Raw genomic sequence first — 22,058 nt, 5'->3', positions numbered from 1 at the left:
ATTGGAACGATGTAACGGAAAAGTTGAAAGTTTGTGTGTGTAGGAAAGTTTTGATGTGATGAAAAAATTAGAAGTTTGAAGAAAAAGTTGGGAACTGAACCAGGCCATAGTATAACATTGGGTGTGTTTAGTTCACGCCAAAATTGAAAGTTTGATTGAAATTTGAACGATGCGACGAAAAAGTTGGAAGTTTGTGTGTGTAGAAAAGTTTTGATGTGATGGAAAAGTTGAAAGTTTGAAGAAAAAGTTAGGAACTAAACCAGGCCATCAGTAAGTAAGGCCCTGTTTAGATTCCAACTTTTTTCTTCAAACTTCCAACTTTTTTGTCACATCAAACTTTCCTACACACACAAACTTCCAACTTTTCCGTCACATCATTCCAATTTCTTTAAACTTTCAATTTTGACGTGGAACTAAACACATACAGCCTAAGTTACAATTCCATCATCTAGCAAGAAAGAATTCAAAATGGCTTCAACCTAAGCTTAAAAAAAACGCAGACTGGAGGCTCTGAACAATATACTTTAGCAGGATATTGAGTTACTCAATCCAGTAACTTGCATTTGTTTTTTGGTTCAGATCTATGGTACAATCAGCACAGCATGTTAAGGTCGATTAACATGAACCACTACAAGTCATCATGGTCATGGCAAAAACAAAATTCTGTTTCCTTTTAGACAGATTAAAACATGGAACCAGATTTTCCTTTCCCCATCAGCATGTCCTTTGCCTCATTTATCTTCGAAGCGATGTAATGGCTCCCACCAGCATCAGGGTGATTGGCTACCATTACCCTCTTGTGAGCCTCCTTGATCTTATCGAATGCAGCACGTTCTCTGATACAAGAAAATGGTTTCTATAAGTACCAAAGACAGTGGCAAAACACTCTTTAACACCAAAACAACTGAAGATCATTAAGCTTAACAAGAGATTTAAAAAACATCACACAGGATACAGTCTACAGGTGCAAAGAATTGAGAAGAAAACCCACCTTACGCCAAGGATCAGTGCCGCCTCTCTTCTTGTCATTTCTCTCTCGAATCCACCAGGGTAGAACCGCCGCACTCGTGGCATTGCTGCACGGGTCCGGAAGGCTTGCCATGCCTGGAGCATATATCTGCTTCCCATTGCAGCAGCAGCTACTGACAACCCAGCTACCAAGGGAGTAGCCTGTTGGCAACACATAATGTTCCAAGATGGTGATCAGATGCAATACTCAAGTCACAGTAATATTTGGTACGGACTTCAATTTGCAGAATTGAAAAAACTGAAGCTCATATTGCTAGGACAAACATGCACCTCTTTTTTTGTTCTGGAGATGCAAGGCGATGCAGTTCTCAGACTGAACACCTTACATAACAACAAACTATATGAGCAAGGCGATACAGTTCTCAGATCATATCCCTTACAGTCGCACAACAATCTAAATGAGCAATTTGCGACATGACTACTTTTTTAGGAAGCACGATTGAATATAACCAAACCCCTACAGTGGAATTCATTATGTTACCCACAATCACCCTGAAACCGGTCATGAGACTCGTATTCTTAAACTTTACTTTAACGATAAGCTGCTGATGCAGGTTTAATCAAACAAAACGTACTAAAAATCTGATCTGAACAATTTAACATCTTTGCATTTGAAGATCACTAACCACACTAACATAGTTTACTTTTCTGTATAAAAAGGACAGTTTGGTTCAACCAAAAAAAGGAGCAACTAGACATGACTTCCTGACTAATCAACGACATTACAACAAAGGTGAACAACTCAATTGGAGATTTCAGCACATGAACCAATAAAAGAATATAAACCGCAGGTGCAAGGCAGTGCAGTCCGGCGTCTGCTGCTCTTCCCCTGACCACACAAACACCACCCGGGACTTAATGCCCGATTCCTCCTAGCTCCCCAAGTCAGAGACCTCTCCACATCGCAAAAGGACGCGCGGAGACAACCATGGCAGAAAAAAAAAATCCCCCAACGTTTTTATCATCGTATTGTACAGCACCTCCTCTCGATTCTCGAACACACGCTACTAACTAATATCATCGTATTGTACAGCGCCTCTCGATTCTACACTGGTGACAGGTCTGGAAAACTTTGTGCCTCGCATTGATGAACACCCGGCCCGGGGACCAGACCGTGCGGGACACCGAGGCTGGAAATTCCTCGGATGATGAGGGAGAGAAGAGGAGGAGGAGGAGGAGGAGGAGGAGGAGGCGTACCATATCGACACCGACCGGGGACAACTGTATCCGCGGGCGGAGGGGGGAGGATTCCGGCGAGACGGAAACGGTGGGAGCGAGGCAGGCGACGCGCGGCGAGCCGGAGTGGAAGAGAGCGGCGGTAGATAAAGCTATTCGCGTTCTTGCGGCGCAAGAAAGAAGAAACGGGAAGGTGGGAGGCGGCGCGAGGTCGGTTTCGTTGCCTTCTTCTTGAAGAAGGGGACGACGAGGCGAAGACGAAGACGAGTCGAGGACGAATTCGTTTCTTGATTTTATTTTTGTATTTTTTTTTTCAGCGCAGGAGATGCTTCTGGAGAGGGCTGGATCGACTACTCGTGGGCCGCCTCTCGTGCATGCGGAGGTGGAGGCCCATGTGGCCCAATATGAGAACCAATCTGCTGGAATTGGGCCGGGAAAAGGGAATCTATGGGCGGAAAAGCTAACGCGTTTCGTTGGCGGCGAGCGTTTCCAATAGTTTAGTCTAATTAACTAAGTGATTAGTAGATATATAATGACGGTAATTAAGATATAATTTTCTTTTTTCTGAAAGATTTTTTCTACTAACCGATTAAAAACTTTCAAGTTAGATTTGAAAACTTTTGAAGTCAAATTTTAAAAACTTTCAAAACTCAATTTGAAAATTTTCAACTCGAAATTTAAATGTGTAAGACAAATTTTGAAAACTTTCAACTCATATTTAAAAATTTTCAACTCAGATTTGAAAACTTTCAACTCAATATTTGAAAACTTTCAAGTACAGATTTGAAAAAATATGAAAACTTTCGACTCAGATTTAAAAACTTTCAACTTGAGATTTGAAAACTTTCGACTCAGATTCGAAAAATTTGGACTCAGATTCGAAAACTTTCAACTCGAGATTTGAATACTTTCAAATCAGATTTAAAAATTTTCAAGTTAAGATTTAAACTTTCAACTCAAAACATTTTGAAAAAAAAAATAAGTGTGCTAAAGATTAAAAAAAGGTAATCAGAAAAAACCGAAAAAAATCGCAAAAGATAAAGAAAAAACAAATCGTGAAAAAAAAAGGAAAAATGGGCTGATGGGCCGAAGGCCCGGGAGCAGCTGACGCGTGCCAACTAGCAATCCCCATCTATGGAAGAGCCCCAGACTCCCAGTCGAGGTGGAATTCCATTCTTCTCCTACTTTTTAATTTGGAAAGTTTGTATTAGGAAGTTGGAGGTTTGTTTAACTTTGAACTGGAAATTTCTTGTTAGGTTTGATCAGCTTTTATAGTTGAAGTTTCAGAATCTAACAACCCAATCGCAGATAAAAGATCACACGAGACAAAAGTATAGTAAGTACCTCTCTACTTGGTGGTTACCACTTACCAGTCTACCACCAGAACATGTAGGAATATTTTTGACGAGTAATGTTCAAGGGATTTCCGAAGGAGCGGTATTAATAACTAATCAGAAATTAAAAAAAATCATTCTTAAGGCGAATAACAGAATCGAATTCATTCTTTTTTTTCTCTTAGGCGCTCAAGCTACTTCCTTCGTTTCATATCATAAGACTTTCTTAGTATTGCCCACATTCATATATATGTTAATAAATATGGACAATGCTAAAAAGTATTCTAACCTAAATAGTAGATCAAAAGGGTTTCATGCTTTGGAGCAAAGAGTACAAATTCATCTCGTGCAAGCACGCCCTGGACATGGACCTGCCCCACCATTTACCGGCGCCGCTGTCCCGCACAACGATCGCCTTCTTCGTTGCTACGGCGAGCTGCACGAGCCCGACGTTGACGATCCTCATCAGCACGGTGCCGCTTCTCTCCCCGAACCCCTCGAAGAAGACGGTCTGGTACAATCTCCGTGCTTCCACACTCCGATCAATCGCCACCCTCGCGATCACCACCTGCCGGCTCCACCTCTCCACCGCCGCTGCCTCCTCCTCCAACGTCCACACCGAGATCACCTCGCGCTCCGCCATGACAAGGCTCAACACCGCCCCGCCCCGCGACATGACCAGCATGAGCTCGCTCATGCTCTTGGCGTTGCTGCAGCCCAGCATCCTGTCGACGCACCCCGGTGGCAGATCGATCGTCCTGGCCGCCGCCGTGTCGGCGTGCAGGGCGACGACGCGCACGCCGTAGGTGTTAGTGCTAGACCCTCGATCGAACACCTTGCGTGCGTACTGCAGCAATCCGGCACGGCAACGAACGAGATTCAGAGGAATACAGAGCAGAACAAGAACACAGGAAATTGAGAAGTTTCAGAAAACAATAGCAGATAGGAAATTTGTGGGGCTAATTTTCTGTGGTTTTCATTCACTGAACAGAGTAACATGCAACTAGAATAACAGTACAAAAACTCCTACTTAAATTCCACACAAAAGAAAGAATCCGAGGCTCAAATCGTGCCATCCCACGATCCGCTTTTCTCTGAATTCGACGACTCACGCACCCGCGCTAAACTCACGCACACGAACGCTACCGACGCGGTCTTCTTCTGACTCGATCACCGCATCATTTGCATCTGCTAACAAACGCAGACTTATTCCTTCAACCGTTGCAACTGCAATCACCAGGAACACGTTGGGGCCACAGCTGAAATAACAAACTCAACAATCTCCCCCTTAATTCTGCTGTGGCCCAAGAAAACGAACACCAAGAAGGTGCCGAGCCGTTGCCAGCTTCGCCGCCGGCAAACCTTTTGTCAGAGCGTCTGCCTGCTGTTCCTCAGTCCGGACAAACTCAATAACCACTTTCCCTCCATCAACACACTCACGAATGAAGTGATATCGTGTATCAATATGCTTGCTTCTCCCATGAAACACTGGATTCTTCATAAGAGCAATCGCTAATTTGTTATCCACAAATAGCTTAACCACCTTCGCCGGTCCTCCAACAATCTCAACCAGCAGTGCTCTTAGCCAAAGCGCATGACAAGCTGCTGTCGTGGCCGCCATAAACTCAGCTTCACACGACGACAGTGCCACGGTCTTTTGTTTCTGCGAGCTCCAAGCAACCAAACTGCCATTGATGTAGAACGCCATACCACCCGTGCTCCGGCGGTCATCAACATCCCCAGCGGGTCGCTGTCTGTATACCCAGTAATCTGCATATCACCATTTCAAGCTGCATACACAAGGCCGCAATCAATTGTACCTTTCAGATATCTGAGAATTTGTGTCACTGCTTTGAAGTGCATAAGAGTTGGCCGCTCCATAAATCTGCTTGCCACTCCAACAGCAAAGGAAAGATCTGGCCTTGTGTGTAACAGATATCGAAGACAGCCGATCACTCGCCGATACTCAGTTACATCCCACCGGGTGACCATCTGCATCTTTGTTCAGCTGCATCCTTGGATCAATCGGAATTGAGGTTGAATTACACTCCAGCATCCCGAACTGAGAAAGCACTTTTCTGGCATAGGCAGTTTGCTTGAGCGTGGTTCCATTTTCTCCCTGATCAACTTCAATCCCGAGGTAGAACGAGAGCAGACCGAGATCACTCATCTCGAACTCCCCCATCATCTGTTCCTTGAACATCTTCAATTCAACAGGATTTTCACCAGTCACAATCAGATCGTCGACATAGACGCCAACGATGACACCACCACTGCCTATGCCCCAAGTATACACAGCCTGCTCCTGCGTGCACCGCTCAAAACCGAGCTGTTTCAGACATCTATCTAGGCGAATGTTCTAGGCTCGCGGCGCCTGCCAGAGTCCATATAATGCCTTGTTCAACCTGAGCACGAGATGCTCTCTACCTTGCTTGACAAAACCTTCTGGTTGTGCAACATATACCTCCTCTTCTAGCTCGCCATTCAGAAAGGCTGACTTGACATCAAGGTGGTGGACCTGCCACCGGCGATCAGCTGCTAGAGCAAGAACAACTCTTACGGAGATGGATTCTAATAGCTCGAGTGGATGTCCACCCGTTTATTGCATGTCAACTAGATGGTTACGAAAAATTTTCAAAAAAATTAACAAGATATATCAATATATAATATATCACTCCACAAACATGCAAGTTCAAATTCAACTTCTACAAGTTGTAACAAAAATAACAAATTTAATTGTAAATTTACATATAGTAATTTAAGTTTTGTTTGTTATTTTTGTTACAACTTGTAGAAGTTGAATTTCAACTTGCATGTTTGTGGACTGATATATAACATGTTGATCTATCTTATTTATATTTTTTTTAATTTTTTTCATAACCATTTAGATGACATGCAATAAACGGATGGACGTCCACTCGAGCTATTAAAATAGTTTCCCTAACTCTTACTGTATCAAGTCTTGCCACCGGTGCAAAGACTTCATCGAAATCGACTCCCTGTCTCTGCACATATCCTTTTGCCACCAACCGAGCCTTGTGTTTGATCACTTCTCCCGCAGTGTTCTTCTTGAGTTTATAAACCCACTTAAGCCCAATTGCCCTGTGGCCAGCTGGCAACGTGGTGAGCTCCCACGTCCCGTTCCGCTCAATGGCATCCATCTCCATAGCCATGGCGTCCTCCCACGCCGAGTGACCGGCTGCTTCACGGTAAGCTGACGGCTCCTCCGTCTCTGCAAGCAATGCCTCACCATCTTGTTCATCATCAACCAAATCCACCCTGGGCGCATCTCTCAAAATATCAGCAATGTGCCTGTACCGAACAGGAGCACCGTCGGTGTCAATTTCGCCAGCAGAGTGTGGTGTGCTCTGTTCACCGATAGGCGTGGCAGGAGTGGTCGGCAGTGACGGTGACGCCTCCGCCGTGCCTGCCGGAGAGGAAGCTTCCTCTTCTACCACCACCGGCTCCTTGCCTAGACGCCTGCCGGGTGATGGCGCCTGGTACCTCGGTACCGCGCCTGGCAACGATGTCGCCGAGCCGGCTGGTGACTCAACGATTTCTTCAACATCAAATTCAACGGAGACTTGCTCGCCTGCATCTCCAAGCCACTGCCAAACAGCATTTTCTTCAAATATGACATCACGACTTACGTGGATGCGACCGCGACGTGGATCGAACAGCCGGTGCGCCTTGCTTCCTTCTTCCACCCCCAAGTACACATACGGTGCACTCCGGTCGTCCAGCTTCTTAAGATGTGGCGTTGTGATCTTCGCATGTGCAGTACACCCGAACACACGCAAGTGTGCCAAATGTGGCTTCTTCCCCGTCCATGCCTCGTACGGAGTACGATTGCCCATCGCCTTGGTTGGCAGCCGATTGAGGATGTACACCGCGTGGCGCACCGCCTCCCCCCAAAGTCTGCCTGGTACACTCATCCCCTTCAAGAGGGAGCGCGCCATCACCATCACTGATCTGTTCCGGCGCTCCACCACCCCGTTCTGCTGCGGCGAGTACGGCGCAGTGAGATGCCGCTGGATGCCAGCCGATTCGCACACTTGTGCAAACTCGCCGGACAGGAACTTGCCGCCGCGATCCGACCTCAGCGTCTTGATGCGCCGCCCGGCCACATTCTCGGCCAAGGGTTTGAACTTTGTGAAGGCCTCCACTGCTTGATCCTTGGATTTAATCACAAACACCCACATCCACCGTGTGAAGTCATCAACGATTAAAACAAAATACTTGTTACCAGCCATCGTCGCCGGCGAGATCGGCCCGCACAGATCAATGTGAATGAGCTCCAGTGGTTCCTCCGCCCTGTAGTTCACCACCACAAGGAAGGACGCCCTGATTTGCTTCGCCACCAAGCACGCCTGACAAAGCTAATTCGGGTGGACGATGGCCTGTACGCCCACTGCCATGTCTTTATCCACCAACAGCTTCATCGCTTGGAAATTCACATGCCCCAAACGTGCATGCCACAGCCACGCCGGATCATCAAGGCTGGACAGCAGGGACACCGGATGGGCAAGGTTGAGCTCGATCCGGTAGAGACGATTCGACGTACGCCTCACCTTCATCACCAGTCGCCAAGGACACTTGTCGAACACCTCGAGGACATCCTCGTCCATCACCACTCGATGCCCTGTTTCAGTGAGTTGCCCCAAGCTCACCATGTTGCAACAGAGGCTAGGAATGTAGTACACATCCTGGAGAAGCCACTGGTCACCATTCTTGCAAGAAAAGAGAATAGATCCCTTCCCTTTTATCTGCACCGATGATGCATCCCCAAACCTGACGCTGCCGGTGATTGATTCATCCAGCTCCCTAAATTTCTTGCGATCTCCGGTCATGTGGTTGCTAGCGCCATTGTCCAAATACCAGACGTTTCCAGCCATTGCGCCACTATCAGCCAGCAGCAACTTTGGCCACACACGATCCTCGTGCACAACCATCTCCTGTGTCGCTCGCGCCGGCGCGTTCTCGGTCACCGCAAGCAGCAGCACGGCGCCAGCGTCCTCGGTCTGGGCCAAGTGTGCTTCTCCTTTCTTCTTCTTCGGGTGCGGACACTGGTTGGAATAGTGACCATACTCCTCGCAGTTGAAGCATTTGATGTGGCTCTTGTCACGGCCACCGCCGCCTGAGCCACTTGCAGAGTTGCCGCGAGCAGCGCCACCGCGCCCACCCGCACCACGGCCTCGCCCGCGTTCGCGACCGCTCTGGCCGCCTTTAGCTCCCTCGCCGGAAGCTTTCCCTTTCTGAGGCGACGATGACTCCCCGCCATCCTTCTTAAACCGCGCCTCCCACTCAGCCTGAGTGAGAAGAACCTGCCCGTCGGCGGTGACTCCGCCGGCTGCTGCCTTCTTCTTACGCACCCGCTCCTCGTAAGCCTTAAGCCGGCCCACAGCCTCCTCAAATGGCATGTCATCAACATTATAAAACTGCTCAATACCTGCGACAAGGCTGACGAATTTCTCTGGCACCGTGTCGAACAACTTCTTCACCATCGCGGCATCGGTCAACGTCGAGCCCAACACCGAGTGGCGCACGCTCATCGCGGTGATGCGGCCTGCGTACTGATCCAGGGTTTCCCCCGGCTCCATCACCATGGCGCCAAATTTGCCCTTCAGCGTCTGCAGCCGCGCGTCACGCACTCAATCAGCACCCACGAATCTTGTCTTGAGACAATCCCATACTTCCTTCGCCGACCGTTTCTTCGCCACCTGCATGAGGAGATCCTCTGGCAGCGACTGCAGTAGGTGCGACTTCGCTTTCTTGTCCTTCCGAGGGTCGACGGCCGCCCCGGCCGCCGGTTCAATCGCCTCCCACACACCCTGGTCCTCCATCATCGCCTGGACACGGATCACCCAACTAGTGTAGTTGGTGGCTGTGAGTTGTGGATACAGGAAAGCGCTCCCCGAGCTCCCCCTCGCCGGATCCGATGTTGCCAGAACCAACGCCATGGTGTCAAATTAGCCCTCAAACCTGATTGCTCTGATACCACTTGTTAGCGCTAGACCCTCGATCGAACACCTTGCGTGCGTACTGCAGCAATCCAGCACGGCAACGAACGAGATTCAGAGGAATACAGAGCAGAACAAGAACACAGGAAATTGAGAAGTTTCAGAAAACAATAGCAGATAGGAAATTTGTGGGGCTAATTTTCTGTGGTTTTCATTCACTGAACAGAGTAACATGCAACTAGAATAACAGTACAAAAAACTCCTACTTAAATTCCACACAAAAGAAAGAATCCGAGGCTCAAATCGTGCCATCCCACGATCCGCTTTTCTCTGAATTCGACGACTCACGCACCCGCGCTAAACTCACGCACACGAACGCTACCGACGCGGTCTTCTTCTGACTCGATCACCGCATCATTTGCATCTGCTAACAAACACAGACTTATTCCTTCAACCGTTGCAACTGCAATCACCAGGAACACGTTGGGGCCACAGCTGAAATAACAAACTCAACAGTAGGCGCCGTCTTGCCAGTAGTCGCTCGCGACACCGAGCCAGTGCACGGCGCGCCCGACGATGGCGGGGAGCGAGTTGGGCACCGGCATCCGCGGCCGCCGCTGGTGGTGGCCGGGTGCCAGGTGAGCCGCGCGGACGGCGTTCCATCCTCCTTTCTCCGACGAGAACGTCTGGGTTCGCAGGTTGCAGTCCATGACAAGCAGCTCGAACGACGACCGGCCGCCGCCGCCGCCGGCGGCGCCCACGGCGAGCAACGCCGGCGGGTAGATGTTCTTGTGGCTCTCCATGTTGACATGCATGGCAGGATCCATGGGAGGGAGGAACGTGGTGACGTCGCCGCCGCCGGTGAAGATGCTGCAGACGCACACATTGAAACTGTAGCTCCTCCCCTTGAAAAAGAAGCCGTTGCTGCGGTGCTCGCCGCCGTCGCCGGCATTGTTGGCGACGCGCTGCTTGAGGACGAGGAGGCCGTCGCGCGAGGCCATGGGCTCGAACGACTCCAGGAGGCTGGCATTGAAGCGGAGCGGCGAGGACGACGACGTAACGCCCACGAAGGTATTAAGATCGGTGCGGAGCCTGTAGGAGACGCCGAGGAGGAGGCTGGCGTTGCCGTTGCCGGCGCGGTGCCGGTGGCGGAATTGCTGGTGAAGGATGCGGCGGCGGAGCGACTTGCAGGTGGCGGCGGAGCGGACTATGGATGCAGCGTCGGAGCGCACGAAGATCTCGAGCAGCACATCGTCCGGGAGCGTTGAACTCGAATCCATACACGCTAGCTTAACTGGATTTTAAGATACGAGCGTCTGCCAGTAGTACGTGCGTTAGAAGTAAATATATGTACGTTTAGACGTAATAGTTGAATTACAAAATTAAAAATAAATGGAGTTCTAGAGATAAAGATAAGATATAGTTGTAGAGATAAATTCTATCATAACTTGTATTGTACTCTGTATATATCTATTGAGAGGGTTAATACAATATAATAGAATAATATATCTTTTTACATTACTAGAAAAAATATCCGTGCGTTGAAATGGGTAAAGATTATTTTAATCTTGTTATTATTATAAGTTAAGGTGAAATTCACTTTGATAATTCGTTTGAATATATATTTTTCTAGAAAATCATAAGTTTTAATTAGAAATATGATCCTCTCAAATTAGCATGCGAGTTTTTTCAAAAGGTTTCTTATACGATTCTTTCTGTATTTCTAAATGCGAATGAACTTAAAAACCGACTCATACACAGATGACGTACCAAAGTACCGGTAAAAACATTTTTAATTTTTATAATAGTAGAGATAGATATATTAGAGCCTTAGACTAACGTTGCTTGATACATCCCCGGAGAGATGAGATCAATCCTATAATTTTCTTAGGAGGCCGCATCAATTAGCTACTTTATCAATATTAGTGTTAGATCAGATTGATCAACCTGTCTCTCGGAGCAACGCCGGCGATGTTTGTGACAAATCCGGGAGTTGTTGAAGCATAACCCACGGCTACAGCAGCCCAGTGAACCATTGCGACAAGATTGTACTACCTCCGTTTTTTAATAGATGACGTTGTTGACTTTTTCTCACATGTTTGACCATTCGTCTTATTCAAAATTTTTTTTCAAATGTATAAGATATAAATCACACTTAAAGTATTGTGAGTGATAAAACAACTCATAACAAAATAAATTATAATTACGTAAATTTTTTTAATAAGACGAATGGTCAAACATGTGAGAAAAAGTTAACGGCGTCATTTATTAAAAAACGGAGGGAGTATTTCAGGTGGATGGTCCTTCACCAGAAGACACAATTGTTGATGGTGAAGAAACAAAGAAGAAGATGGAAATCCAGCCGTTTTATATGACGCATTTGTATTAGTATGAGGAAATTAAATGAGTCGTGAAGGTAACAAGCTCGGGAATTGCTTTCCCGGCCGTGACGCGATACTTCATAGAGAATGGTTGTTTTTTTTGTCAGTTGGTATAAATCGCGGATTTGGTGAATAGGAAAACAGATTAACACCTTTTTCGTTTCGTATTACAAAACACTTGATTTTTTTCTTGATCAAATTTTGATCAAGTTTATATAAAAATATAATAACTTTTATAACACCAAACTAGTAAATTTAATGTACCATTAAATATATTTTGATAGTATATTTATTTAGGGTTTAAAATGTTACGATATTAATTTTTCTATAACTTCGATCAAAATTTGACTTAGTTTGAAGAAAAAGTCCTAACGACTTGTATGTAATATGGAACGGAGAGAGTAGCAACCGTTTCGTATTAAAAACTGTTTTGATTTTTTTTCTAAAAAGTTTGACAAAGTTTATAGAATAATATAGAAACATTCTCAACCCAAAACAAGCATATTATTAAAATAAATTAAACGTTAGTTTTAATGAAACTAATTTAGTGCGGTAGATATTGCTAATTCTTTTTAAAACTTGCTCGAACTTAAAAAAAACTTGATTAAGAAAAATATCAACAGGACTTATAATATGAAAGTGAGTTAGAAATCATAAAATAGAAGGATAACTATATATGGTACGAATTCTTTACTGCACTGCTAAATTACTGAAAGTCTAGTATAGGATCCAAAAGTAAGTCTCTTTGTTTCATAACTTCAGAACAGATATACACATGAGTTTGACTAGGCCAAAATAATCAAGCAATGAAACATAATTTGGTCTATGGTTTGTAAAGGCTGATAAATACAGCTTACACTATACCGAACGATGGTTTCGTTAAGTCCAAGGAATTTCAAAAACAATAAATACTACAGCATTCGTCTTTTAATAGTGACATCATTGACTTTTCTACAATTATTATATGACAGTCCGTTTTATTCAAAACTTTTTACAAATACAAAATTATTTAAATCATGCTTAAAAATATTTGATAATAAATCAAATCATAATAAGATAAATAATAATTAAATAATATTTTAAATAAGACGAATGATTAAACATATCTTTAAAAATATCAAGAACGTTATAATTAATTAAAAAAACAGAGTACAGTTTTGCTATTTGTCAGTCGATCCCTTTTTTTCAACATGTCAGCGATTTTTGTGGCTGTAAGATCTTTTGACCAACCTATAAAAGTATATCTAGCTAGGGAAAGTCTATTCCTCTCTCGAGCGAATATTCTCTCATTTTCATGTATCATCTAAGGGTCTGTTTAGATCCATTTAGAATGGTAAATGGCAAAAGTTTTGGTGGTAAAAATTTTGGCATTGTAAAAGTCCTAGTTGGTGTTTAGATGCATGTTAAAGTTTTGCCATTCTAGCACTAAAGTGAGAGAGAAAAAGAGAGAGGGAGCGGTCCCAAAGCACTTTTTGGCACAATTTGCTACTATGTACTAGCAAATGCCAAATGCCAAATTGTCAACTTTTGCTACTAGTGTTTATATCCAAAATGGCAAAAAGTGCTATAAAATGGCAAAACTTTTGCTATTTTGGAGGATCTGAACAGGGCCTAAACAGTCTATATTTTTTTTAAAAAAATAATATAATAGATTAATATGTTATATACCATTTAAGTATGCAAGTTCAAATTCTACTTATATAAAAAGAAATAAAAATCATTCTTTTGCTAGGAGGTTTATAAAAGAGTTGTATACTTGATAGTGCTGTCCTGATTTCCGAACAAGCGATAATTAATAACTAATCAGAAAATTTCTTTAAAAATTCATATTATTTTGCTACTAGGATGTTCAGAAAAGAGTTGAATTCATTCTCTGCCAGGCGCAAGATCGAAGTGTTTCATGGCTCGGAGCAAAGAGTACAGATCCACCTCGTGCAAGCGTGCCCTGGAGATGGAGCCCGACCACCTCGTGCTAACGCGGCGCACAACGAGCGCCTCTTTCGTCGCCAGGTTGAGCTGCACGAGCCCAAAACGATGCAAGCGCAAGAGCACGACACCGCTCCTCTCCCCGAACCCCTCGAAGAAGACGTTGCTGTACATTCTCGCGGCTTCCGCGCTCCGGTCGATCGCCAGCCTCGTGATCACCACCTGCCGGCTCCACCTCGCCGCCGTTGTCGTCGCCGCCGCCGATGATTCTTCCTCCAACGTCCACACCGAGATCAGCTCGCGCTCCGCCACGACCAGGCTCAACGCCGTGCCGCCCCGCGACGCGGCGAGCATGAGCTGATGGCTGTCCTTCCTGCAGCCCAGCATCTTGTCGGCGGAGCCCGGCGGTAGCTCCATCGTCGCGGCGCACGCCGCGTCGACGCGCAGGGAGAAGATGACCACGCCGTGGGCTTGGAGCTCCCAGTACCGCTCCGTGCCGGCGAGCCAGTGCACGGCGCGCCCGACGACGGCCGGGAACGTGGTGAAACGGCATCGGGATGGAGGGCTTCCGGTGGCCGGCGTCCATGCGGATCGTACGGGCGGCGCCCCATCCGCCGCCGCCGTCCTTGGACGAGAATGTGAATGTCTGTGTGTGCAGCTCGTTGTCCGCGACGAGCAGCTCGAACGAGCGGCCGGCGTCGCCGACGTCGAGCAACGCCGGCGGGTAGATCAACCTTCTCTTGACTTTCATGGCAGGATCCATGGCAGGGAGAGAGGTGACGTCGCCGGTGATGGTGTTGCAGACGCACATGTTGAAACGGTCGGGGCCGGCGTAGACGTAGTCCTCGAGGACGACGACGAGGCCGTCGCGCGACACCATGGGCTCGAAAGTGTTGAGGATACCGGCGTCGAAGCGGGGGAGAGGCGAGGACGATGGTGACGACGCGGCCTGTGTTACGCCCACAAAGGTGTTAAGATCACAGCGGAACCTGTAGGAGACGCCGCGGAGGAGACTGGTCGCGGCGTTGTTGTGCCGGCGGCAGAATTCCTCCTCCAGGATGCGGCCGCGGAGCGACTTGCAGGTGGCGGCGCAACGAACTATGGACACAATGTCTGAGCGTACGGCGATCTCAGGCATGAGATCGTCCGGGAGGATCGTCGACGCCATCCGTGTGATCGAGCGTGGTACACGATTGCTGATCGACTGCAGGCTGACAGGTTACCTGTTTGTACTAGTAGTGATTATTAGGAAAAGAGTTTGAAGGTAACAAATATAAAGAAGTCTATGGGCCTGTTTAGATCCTAGCAAAAATTTTTCCCTTAAGATTAATTCTACTCGAAGCAGAATAATTCAAGTATATTGCACCAGAGCATCTCTCTTAGACATATGCATGAAACATTAAATCTCTATCTCTACTATTATAAAAATTGAAAATTGAAGATGTTTTTGCCGGTATTTTGGTACATCATTCGTGTATGAATCGGTTTTTAAGTTCGTTCGCTTTTGGAAATACAAATCCGTATTTGTGTCGATTTTTAAGTTTATTCTTTTTTGGAAATATAGAAGGAATCTATAAGAAATCTCTTTAAGAAAAACTCGCATACTAACTTAAAACAATCAAACTTTTAGTTGCAGCTCATTATTTTCTAACAAAATATATATCCAAGCGAATTTAACAGAGTGAATTCACCCTAACTAACTCATATAACAATAATAATAAGATTGAAATAGTCTTTACCTGTCGCAACGCACGGATATTTTTTTTCTAGTATAGCAAAAAAAACTAATTATACAGATTACGTGTAAATTACGAGACGAATTTTTAAAGCCTAATTGCTTCATGATCTAACAATGAGGCGCTAAGTAAACATTAATTTGCTAATGATGGATTAATTAAGCTTAATAAATTCATCTCGCAGTTTACAGGAGAAATCTGTAATTTGTTTTGTTGTTAGTCTACATATAATACTTCAAATGTGTGTCCGTAAATCAGATATGGCACACCAAATCTTTTCACATAGATCTAAACACAGCCTATACCATTATTACACGAGATCGGGGATTTATCTAGCGGCCGTGTGCGATGCGAGATACTCTCGAACGGCTGTTTCCTTATGAGATAATTTCGTGAATAAAGAAACCAGACGGTGCACGTATCGTATATATCGATCACCTAAATTTCCAAAATTTATCGCTGTTTACATCTAAAATCACGGGTGGCTCAGTGCCGGGCCGGCCGCGCAAACCGGCGCTTCATCAACCTAAAACACACCGGAATTTACGTAGTACGTACGTGCAGGTTTAGAGATTGACCTCTCGCACGAGTCAAGCGGGCGTGGACGACGAAGTCGCGCACCGGCCGTGCCCCCACTCGCGAACCCATCGATAGCTTACACGCCTCGACCACGACGACGACCACGACGACAACGATACCACGAAACCACCGTGCAATTCCCACATCAAGCCGTCCACTTCCCCCACGACCACCAGCGTCCGAGCGGGTCGAGGAGGCCATGTCCGGCGAAGCAGAGTCCCGCGAGGCGTCGCGGCAGCGGCGGCGGCGGGAGCGGGCTGCGGCGGTCGAGCGATTCGTCGGGGTGCCGCTCGCCGACGTGGTCAGGGAGAACTCGCTCGTGCACCTCCCGCCGGCGGCGGCGGCGCGCCTCCGCGTCGTGCACCCGTCGTGGGCGAGCCACATGTCGTCCCCGCTCTTCGCCGTCGCGCACGCGGCCGCCCCGAGGCGGGTCTCCGGGGTGTTCGTCCCATCAGCGGGGTTCCTCCCCTTCGACGGCGACGACGACGCCGTGCCGTCCCCGTCGCTCTCGTTCGTGCCGGCCTCGTCGGAGCTCGTCGTGCTGTCGTCGTCGCGCGGGGTCGCCTGCTGCTTCTCCCCCGCCGACGACGCGTACGCCGTGTGCAACCCGGCTACGGCGTCGTGGACGGCCGTCCCGTCCCCGCCGTGGCGGTCCTGGCCGCGCCCGGCGATCGTCGTCCTCTTCGACACGAGCGCCTACAACTTCCGCGGCGACTTCACGCTCGTCTGCCCCTTCGAGTCGGAGCCGGGTTCTTCCGGCGCCTACTGCTTCCAGGTGTTCACGTCCGGGACCGGCGCGTGGTGGGTCACCGACGCGATGTCGCCAGCCGAAGGGCTCGTCGCCGCGTCGGGCGTGGCGGCCGGCGCCACGGCGTGGTGGCGGACGAGCATCGGCACCGCGGTGGGGTACACCCCTGTCACGGGGCGCGTCGACCTCGTGACCTGCCCCGGCGACAGTGACCAGTGGGAGATCGGATTGGCCGCGGGCATGCTCCACTGCGCCGTGATCGACGGCGGCGACGTGGTGGTGTTCCGGCTGCACGAGCACGGAATCTGGGAGGTGACCACCAGGGTCGCCGTCGCAGAGATACTGCAACCATCTCAGCCGCCGCCGCCGGCAAGGGCGACGACGTCCACGGAGATCGTGGCGTCCCAGCAGCACGACGAGTCCGGCGCGGAGGAGGAGGAGGGCTCGCGCGCTGTTGTCGCCGCGGCGAATGCACCACTCCGGCTGGACGACGGGGTGCGGCTGCTGGGTTTCCAGGGCGCGGAGGTGGAGGTGGTGGTGCTGGCAGGGAGGCGCCTGGTGGCGTTCGACGCGCGGACGCGGCGGCGGCGCGAGGTCGCCGTGCCGGACGAGGTCGACGCGGCATGGGACGGCGCGGAGCACGCTGCGCACATCAACACCCTCGCGCTGATCGCGCCCGCCGCTCTCGCGGCCGAGCCGCCGCTCGCGAAGCCGCCGGCTGATCCATGAAGTGGCAATGGCATCGTCATCTTAGCGAATCTTACTGCAATGCATGGCGATCAATCACTCGATCTAAGAGTAAGTTTGTGGATGTGAAGTTCCATTTTGAGAAATTTAACTCGCAAGCTGCAATAAATTGTGTATATTAATCATCAGATGAGCTTTTTCCCCAGTTCAATATATGTTTTTCAAATAGTTTTTGGGTGAGGTACTTGCCAGTTGAGTTGATCTATACTTTAACAGTGGGAGAATGAATAGCTACTTTGTCACTTTTTTTTCTTTGTTTTTGGGTGTGTTAGTTGACGTCAAAATTTAAAGTTTGATTGAAATTGAAACAATGTGACGTTCAATGGAACGATGTGACGCAAAAGTTGAAAGTTTGTGTGTGTAGGAAAGTTTTGATGTGATGAAAAAGTTGAAAGTTTGAAGAAAAAGGTTTAGAACTTAATTCGGCCTTTGTCTTGTGGATGCTCGTTAAATTGCATGATTTAGTTCAAACTCGAAACGACAATATGGATGTGTACCGAGTGTGTATAAGTCTATGCTTTTACCAGAGCTTTCCCTGCAAGTAATGCTGCCGTGTCATTGCACTTATCTTAACTGCCATTAGCCGACAATTGCCGAGAAAAAGTAAAGGGGAGGGGAGAAAATAAAGGTAACTGTGGGCTCACCATGATACAACCATTGGGGCATGGTATTCCCAAGCTAGCCTTTGCACAGGACTCCAGTCCTTTACTCATCTGAAAGACCGCGCTTCTTTCCGTGACACATGTCCAGTACGAATCTCAGTGCAAATAGTCTCTTCTTCCTCTTCGTTCCATGTCCTCATGAGATTAATGCATGACTGTGGTCAATCCTGCTAGCCCTTGCCCGTCCATGTTGCCTCCGACCAGGTGCTAGACGGTGGCATCGCCGCCGTCTCCAAAACTGGAATGTTTATTGTATTTTTTAACACAGTAATATCATAAGCAAACACAATCAGAACTGCTAACCAAGACTCAGTTCTTCAGTTTCTGTACCTGAAGCAATAGTGGTATAGGTTACTTGGGTAATTTATTTTAATAAACTTAGCTTCGGTCATAAGCTTAAAAGGCAAATTAATGATGGAAAACTAAACTTATATTTTTAAATAAAAATCCTGCGCTTCCCACAACTTGCAGTCACGGTCAACACGAAACGAATATCCCCAAAACACAAACAAGTTACAAGTCCTTAAACTGGAGTAATACTCAAGGAAAAGGAGATGTCAGTCACGGTCACAGCCTCACAGGAAAACGATCCCAACTCCGACTCACGCTCACGGCTCATGTTGTTGCGGTGTTCCCAACGACGAAATTCCGTATCAACTCGGATTCTTTCTTCTGAAACTGAAACGGACATCTGCACACAGCGCCGATCGAGTTCGAATCCTACACCCGTATCCACCCCCTATATACGCAGCGCTCCTCGCCGCCTTGAACCTCACAGCGAAACCTGATCACCACCCCACCAACCAGAGTTCACCACGATCGGTTCGATACTTCGATCTACGCACGAGCGCCGCAGCCGAGAACTCAGGCTCACGCACGCAGCAGCCGCCGCTGAGGAGGAGGAGAGCGCAGCGCCGGCCATGGAGGACTGGGTCGTTCTCAGCGACAGCGACGGCGACAGCGTGGAGCTCCACGACGGCAGCGACGTCGGCGGCTCCGACAGCGAGAGCGGCTTCGCGGTCGTGTAGGTCCGCGGCCGTGCCGCTGCGGTCGTCGGCGCCGACACGCCGGCGGCGCTGCCGCACACGACGATCGCCGTGGAGGCCGTGCCACTGCAACCTTCGCCTTCGCCGCCGGGGTTCTTTAAGACCGTCTCGTACCGCCAGGCGTTCTCGGGAATAGCTTCCGAGCTCGTCGCAGCTTCTTCTCACGCTCCGGTGCTCGACGCAGCCGAAGAGGACGAGGAGGACATTACCGAGGTGTCTCCGGCGATCGCCGGAGGTGAGCACGAGAACGCCGAGATATCTGACGTGGCAGAGAGCAACAATGACCACGTCGACTCCAACATCGCCGCCGCCGAGGACACGACCTTCTCCGGCGAGGAGGACTTGGATGATGAGACCGACGGTGACATTGAATGTTTTGATGAGGACGACGGAATCTGCGAGGAGAACCCCGATGACGAAATCTTCGACGACGATGAGGAGGAGAGCGATCCCGAGGAGGACGACACTGGAAGCTCTGACTTGGAGACCGATTCCGATGAGTATACAGAAAGCACGGACGAGGAGAGCGATTACGAGGAGGAGGATACCACTGACTTGGAGAGCGATTCTGACGAAGATACTGAAAGCACTGACGAGGAGAGCGATTACGAGGAGGAGATCGATGATGAGGAGATTGACGATGAATCTGTTGAGGAGGACATTAACCTGGATGATGAGCTCATGGGTTTCGCTAGTGGCCTGTTCGGTGACGATGACACTGAATCTTCCCATGACGAGGAGGACCTAGATGATGATGATGATGAGAGCCTCGACGACGATGGCTCTGAATGCTTTGATGAAGAGGACATAATCTGCGCGGAGAACCTGGACGATGAAATCTTCGACGATGAATACGTGGACACCGGAAGCTCTGACGAGGAGGAGAGCGACGACGAGGAGGACAGCTATTCTGACGAGGAGATTGACGACGAGGAGGAGAGCGATTGTGACGAGGAGATCGATGAGGAGGAGGAGGAGGAGCACGGTGGTAATAAGTACGACGCCATTGACAACGAAAGCTTCGGTGAGGAGGAGAGCGTCTGCATGGAGCAGAGCTATGCTGAAGAGGAGTGGCCGGAGTTCACCGGTGTCCCTGTAAGTTACGACGACATCGACACCGACTCTGACATGGAGATCGACGGCGGCAAGTACGACGACATTGACAGTGAGAGCTTGTATGAGGAGGAGAGCGTCTCCGACGAGCAGAGTGATGATGAGGAGGAGCCCGAGGAGTTCGCCGGTGGCGGCTACGATGACATCGACTACGAAAGCCTTAACGGCGACGACTTCGAGGAGTACCTGCAGGTTCTCGCCGATGGTGGCATTGACAATGAAAACTTTGGTGAGGAGGAAAGCGTCTTGGACGATGAGGTCATGGATTTCTTCCATGGCTTGAGCGATGAGTTCCTGGATTTCTTCTATGGCGACACGCTCTACGACGATGAAACTGAAAGCTCCAGCGACGAGGAGTGCGAGCACGTATGCGTCTGTGGCCGCTGCATGGAGCTCATCGACGGCGAGGAGTTCTATCAGCTCACCGGAGACGAGTTCGATGCCACGCAGCTCGGAGAGGAGATCGGTGGCGACGCAAGCGGCGTTGACGGGGAGGAGCCCTCTGACGCCGGTGAGAGCGACCACGACACTGCTCCCGACGCCGGCGATGGCGAGGCGCACGGCAACAGCGCCGACATGGCAGGCGAGAATAGCGCGGCGGCGACGGCCGAGCCGGCGTCCACGCCGTCGCAGTTCCGGCAGGCGATGCAACAAGCGGCGGCGCGGGACCAGGCTGCAGAGGCGATGGTGAGGGCGGCCGACGTGATCGATTCGTACATGCGGGCCGCCGCCGGCGGGCTGGCGGCGCACGACGTGGAGGCGCTGTCGCAGGGAGCCACGAGCCTGCGCGCCATGGCGGCCGCGCCCAGCTTCGCCGTTGGCGTTGACGTTAGCGCGAGCAACGCGGCGGCGGCGACTGCGGCGGCCTTCCTCCCTGATACGCTCGCACGCCAAGACGGGGTGGTTTCGCTTGCAGTCTTCTACCTGCTCTTTGGTGTCGTGTACCTTCTTCTGCGAATCTGCGCATTGAATTAGAATTAGGGATTTATTAGGGAGTGATGCTAATAAAGTTTGTGGTTTAGTACTGCAAATATCAATGTATAGTATTTTATCATGTTCTTTTATTATATATGGTATATACGATATGATATGAATCATATGATCGATCGTGATTGACTGATGGTATATGTTTGTTACTCCTAATTTGCCTGTTTTTTTCTTGAAATTTCTCAAGTTGTATATATGTAGTAAGTACGAACAAAATCCTCCAATTGGGTTTAGTCGGAATAAATTTGGTCGAGATTCAATCGATGAAAACAGGGGTTGATATTCCATTATATTTACTAGTCTTATTTTGGCAATGAAAGTTTATAAAAAGCAAAAATAGAATCATTGGCAATGTAATACTACTATATTAATAATAACGTTTAAAAAGAAAGAAAAATAGTTTACATACGGTGATATCAACGAGGCAATACGGCGCCAGTAAAAACCCAACTCACTGAAACTGGGCCCAGCCAAACGTGGCCCACATCCCAATCAGAGTTATGCACAAGTTTAAATGCGCGATTTGTAGGGGATTTGGTAGATAAGATCGCAACTTACGCTAACTAAACGCAAGAATCAAGGAACGTAACAAGAGAGGACTCGTGAAGGGCTTATACATGTTCTCCTGATCATC

The 22,058-nt window shown here is 48.6% G+C and overlaps 5 protein-coding genes across 6 annotated transcripts; 2 read left to right on the top strand and 3 right to left on the bottom strand.

Annotated features, from left to right (window-relative positions):
* Positions 1–506: 506 nt before the first annotated feature.
* Positions 507–2,323, bottom strand: LOC4334293 (mitochondrial import inner membrane translocase subunit TIM14-3). Of its 2 annotated transcripts, XM_015773261.3 has the most exons (4): positions 2,227–2,323; positions 1,300–1,350; positions 992–1,170; positions 507–836 (listed from the first exon to the last, which is right to left on the bottom strand). In XM_015773261.3, exons 1-4 carry the CDS (start codon positions 2,227–2,229, stop codon positions 683–685), a joined length of 387 nt encoding a protein of 128 aa, XP_015628747.1. In that variant the 5' UTR covers positions 2,230–2,323; the 3' UTR covers positions 507–682. The 2 variants fall into 2 exon arrangements, with proteins under 2 accessions (XP_015628747.1, XP_015628748.1); XM_015773262.3 differs by lacking the exon at positions 1,300–1,350.
* Positions 2,324–9,684: 7,361 nt separating this feature from the next.
* LOC136355693 (uncharacterized) lies at positions 9,685–10,779 on the bottom strand. Its single transcript, XM_066308516.1, has one exon. It carries the CDS (start codon positions 10,777–10,779, stop codon positions 10,009–10,011), a length of 771 nt encoding a protein of 256 aa, XP_066164613.1. The 3' UTR covers positions 9,685–10,008.
* Positions 10,780–13,852: 3,073 nt separating this feature from the next.
* LOC136355600 (uncharacterized) lies at positions 13,853–14,978 on the bottom strand. Its single transcript, XM_066308392.1, has one exon. The coding sequence runs from the start codon at positions 14,972–14,974 to the stop codon at positions 13,853–13,855; it is 1,122 nt and encodes a 373-aa protein (XP_066164489.1). The 5' UTR covers positions 14,975–14,978.
* A 1,019-nt stretch (positions 14,979–15,997) lies between these two features.
* Positions 15,998–17,844, top strand: LOC4334292 (uncharacterized). Its single transcript, XM_015773838.3, has one exon. The coding sequence runs from the start codon at positions 16,321–16,323 to the stop codon at positions 17,596–17,598; it is 1,278 nt and encodes a 425-aa protein (XP_015629324.1). The 5' UTR covers positions 15,998–16,320; the 3' UTR covers positions 17,599–17,844.
* Positions 17,845–19,198: 1,354 nt separating this feature from the next.
* Positions 19,199–21,412, top strand: LOC112938262 (uncharacterized). The gene is made up of 2 exons (XM_026023937.1): positions 19,199–19,240; positions 19,307–21,412. Exons 1-2 carry the CDS (start codon positions 19,199–19,201, stop codon positions 21,410–21,412), a joined length of 2,148 nt encoding a protein of 715 aa, XP_025879722.1.
* The last annotated feature ends 646 nt before the right edge of the window (positions 21,413–22,058 follow it).

This window comes from Oryza sativa, chromosome 3 (genome assembly GCF_034140825.1).
Source record: "Oryza sativa Japonica Group chromosome 3, ASM3414082v1".
In the NCBI taxonomy this organism is placed as follows: Eukaryota; Viridiplantae; Streptophyta; class Magnoliopsida; order Poales; family Poaceae; genus Oryza; species Oryza sativa.
The sequence above is the reverse complement of the archived record's forward strand: the minus strand, read 5'-3'. Positions and strand labels throughout refer to the sequence as shown.

What these genes read in the sequence shown, in the direction of transcription:
- LOC4334293 (XM_015773261.3), bottom strand. An exon ending in TCTCCAGAACAAAAAAAGAG is followed by an intron (nt 1,171 to 1,299) that starts GTGCATGTTTGT and finishes TGTTGCCAACAG; the next exon opens with GCTACTCCCTTGGTAGCTGG. An exon ending in GCACTGATCCTTGGCGTAAG is followed by an intron (nt 837 to 991) that starts GTGGGTTTTCTT and finishes TTCTTGTATCAG; the next exon opens with AGAACGTGCTGCATTCGATA.
- LOC136355693 (XM_066308516.1), bottom strand. Translation starts at nt 10,779, where the DNA reads ATGGATTCGAGTTCAACGCTCCCGGACGATGTGCTGCTCGAGATCTTC.
- LOC136355600 (XM_066308392.1), bottom strand. Translation starts at nt 14,974, where the DNA reads ATGGCGTCGACGATCCTCCCGGACGATCTCATGCCTGAGATCGCCGTA.
- LOC4334292 (XM_015773838.3), top strand. Translation starts at nt 16,321, where the DNA reads ATGTCCGGCGAAGCAGAGTCCCGCGAGGCGTCGCGGCAGCGGCGGCGG.
- LOC112938262 (XM_026023937.1), top strand. Translation starts at nt 19,199, where the DNA reads ATGGAGGACTGGGTCGTTCTCAGCGACAGCGACGGCGACAGC. An exon ending in GCGACAGCGACGGCGACAGC is followed by an intron (nt 19,241 to 19,306) that starts GTGGAGCTCCAC and finishes GCGGTCGTGTAG; the next exon opens with GTCCGCGGCCGTGCCGCTGC.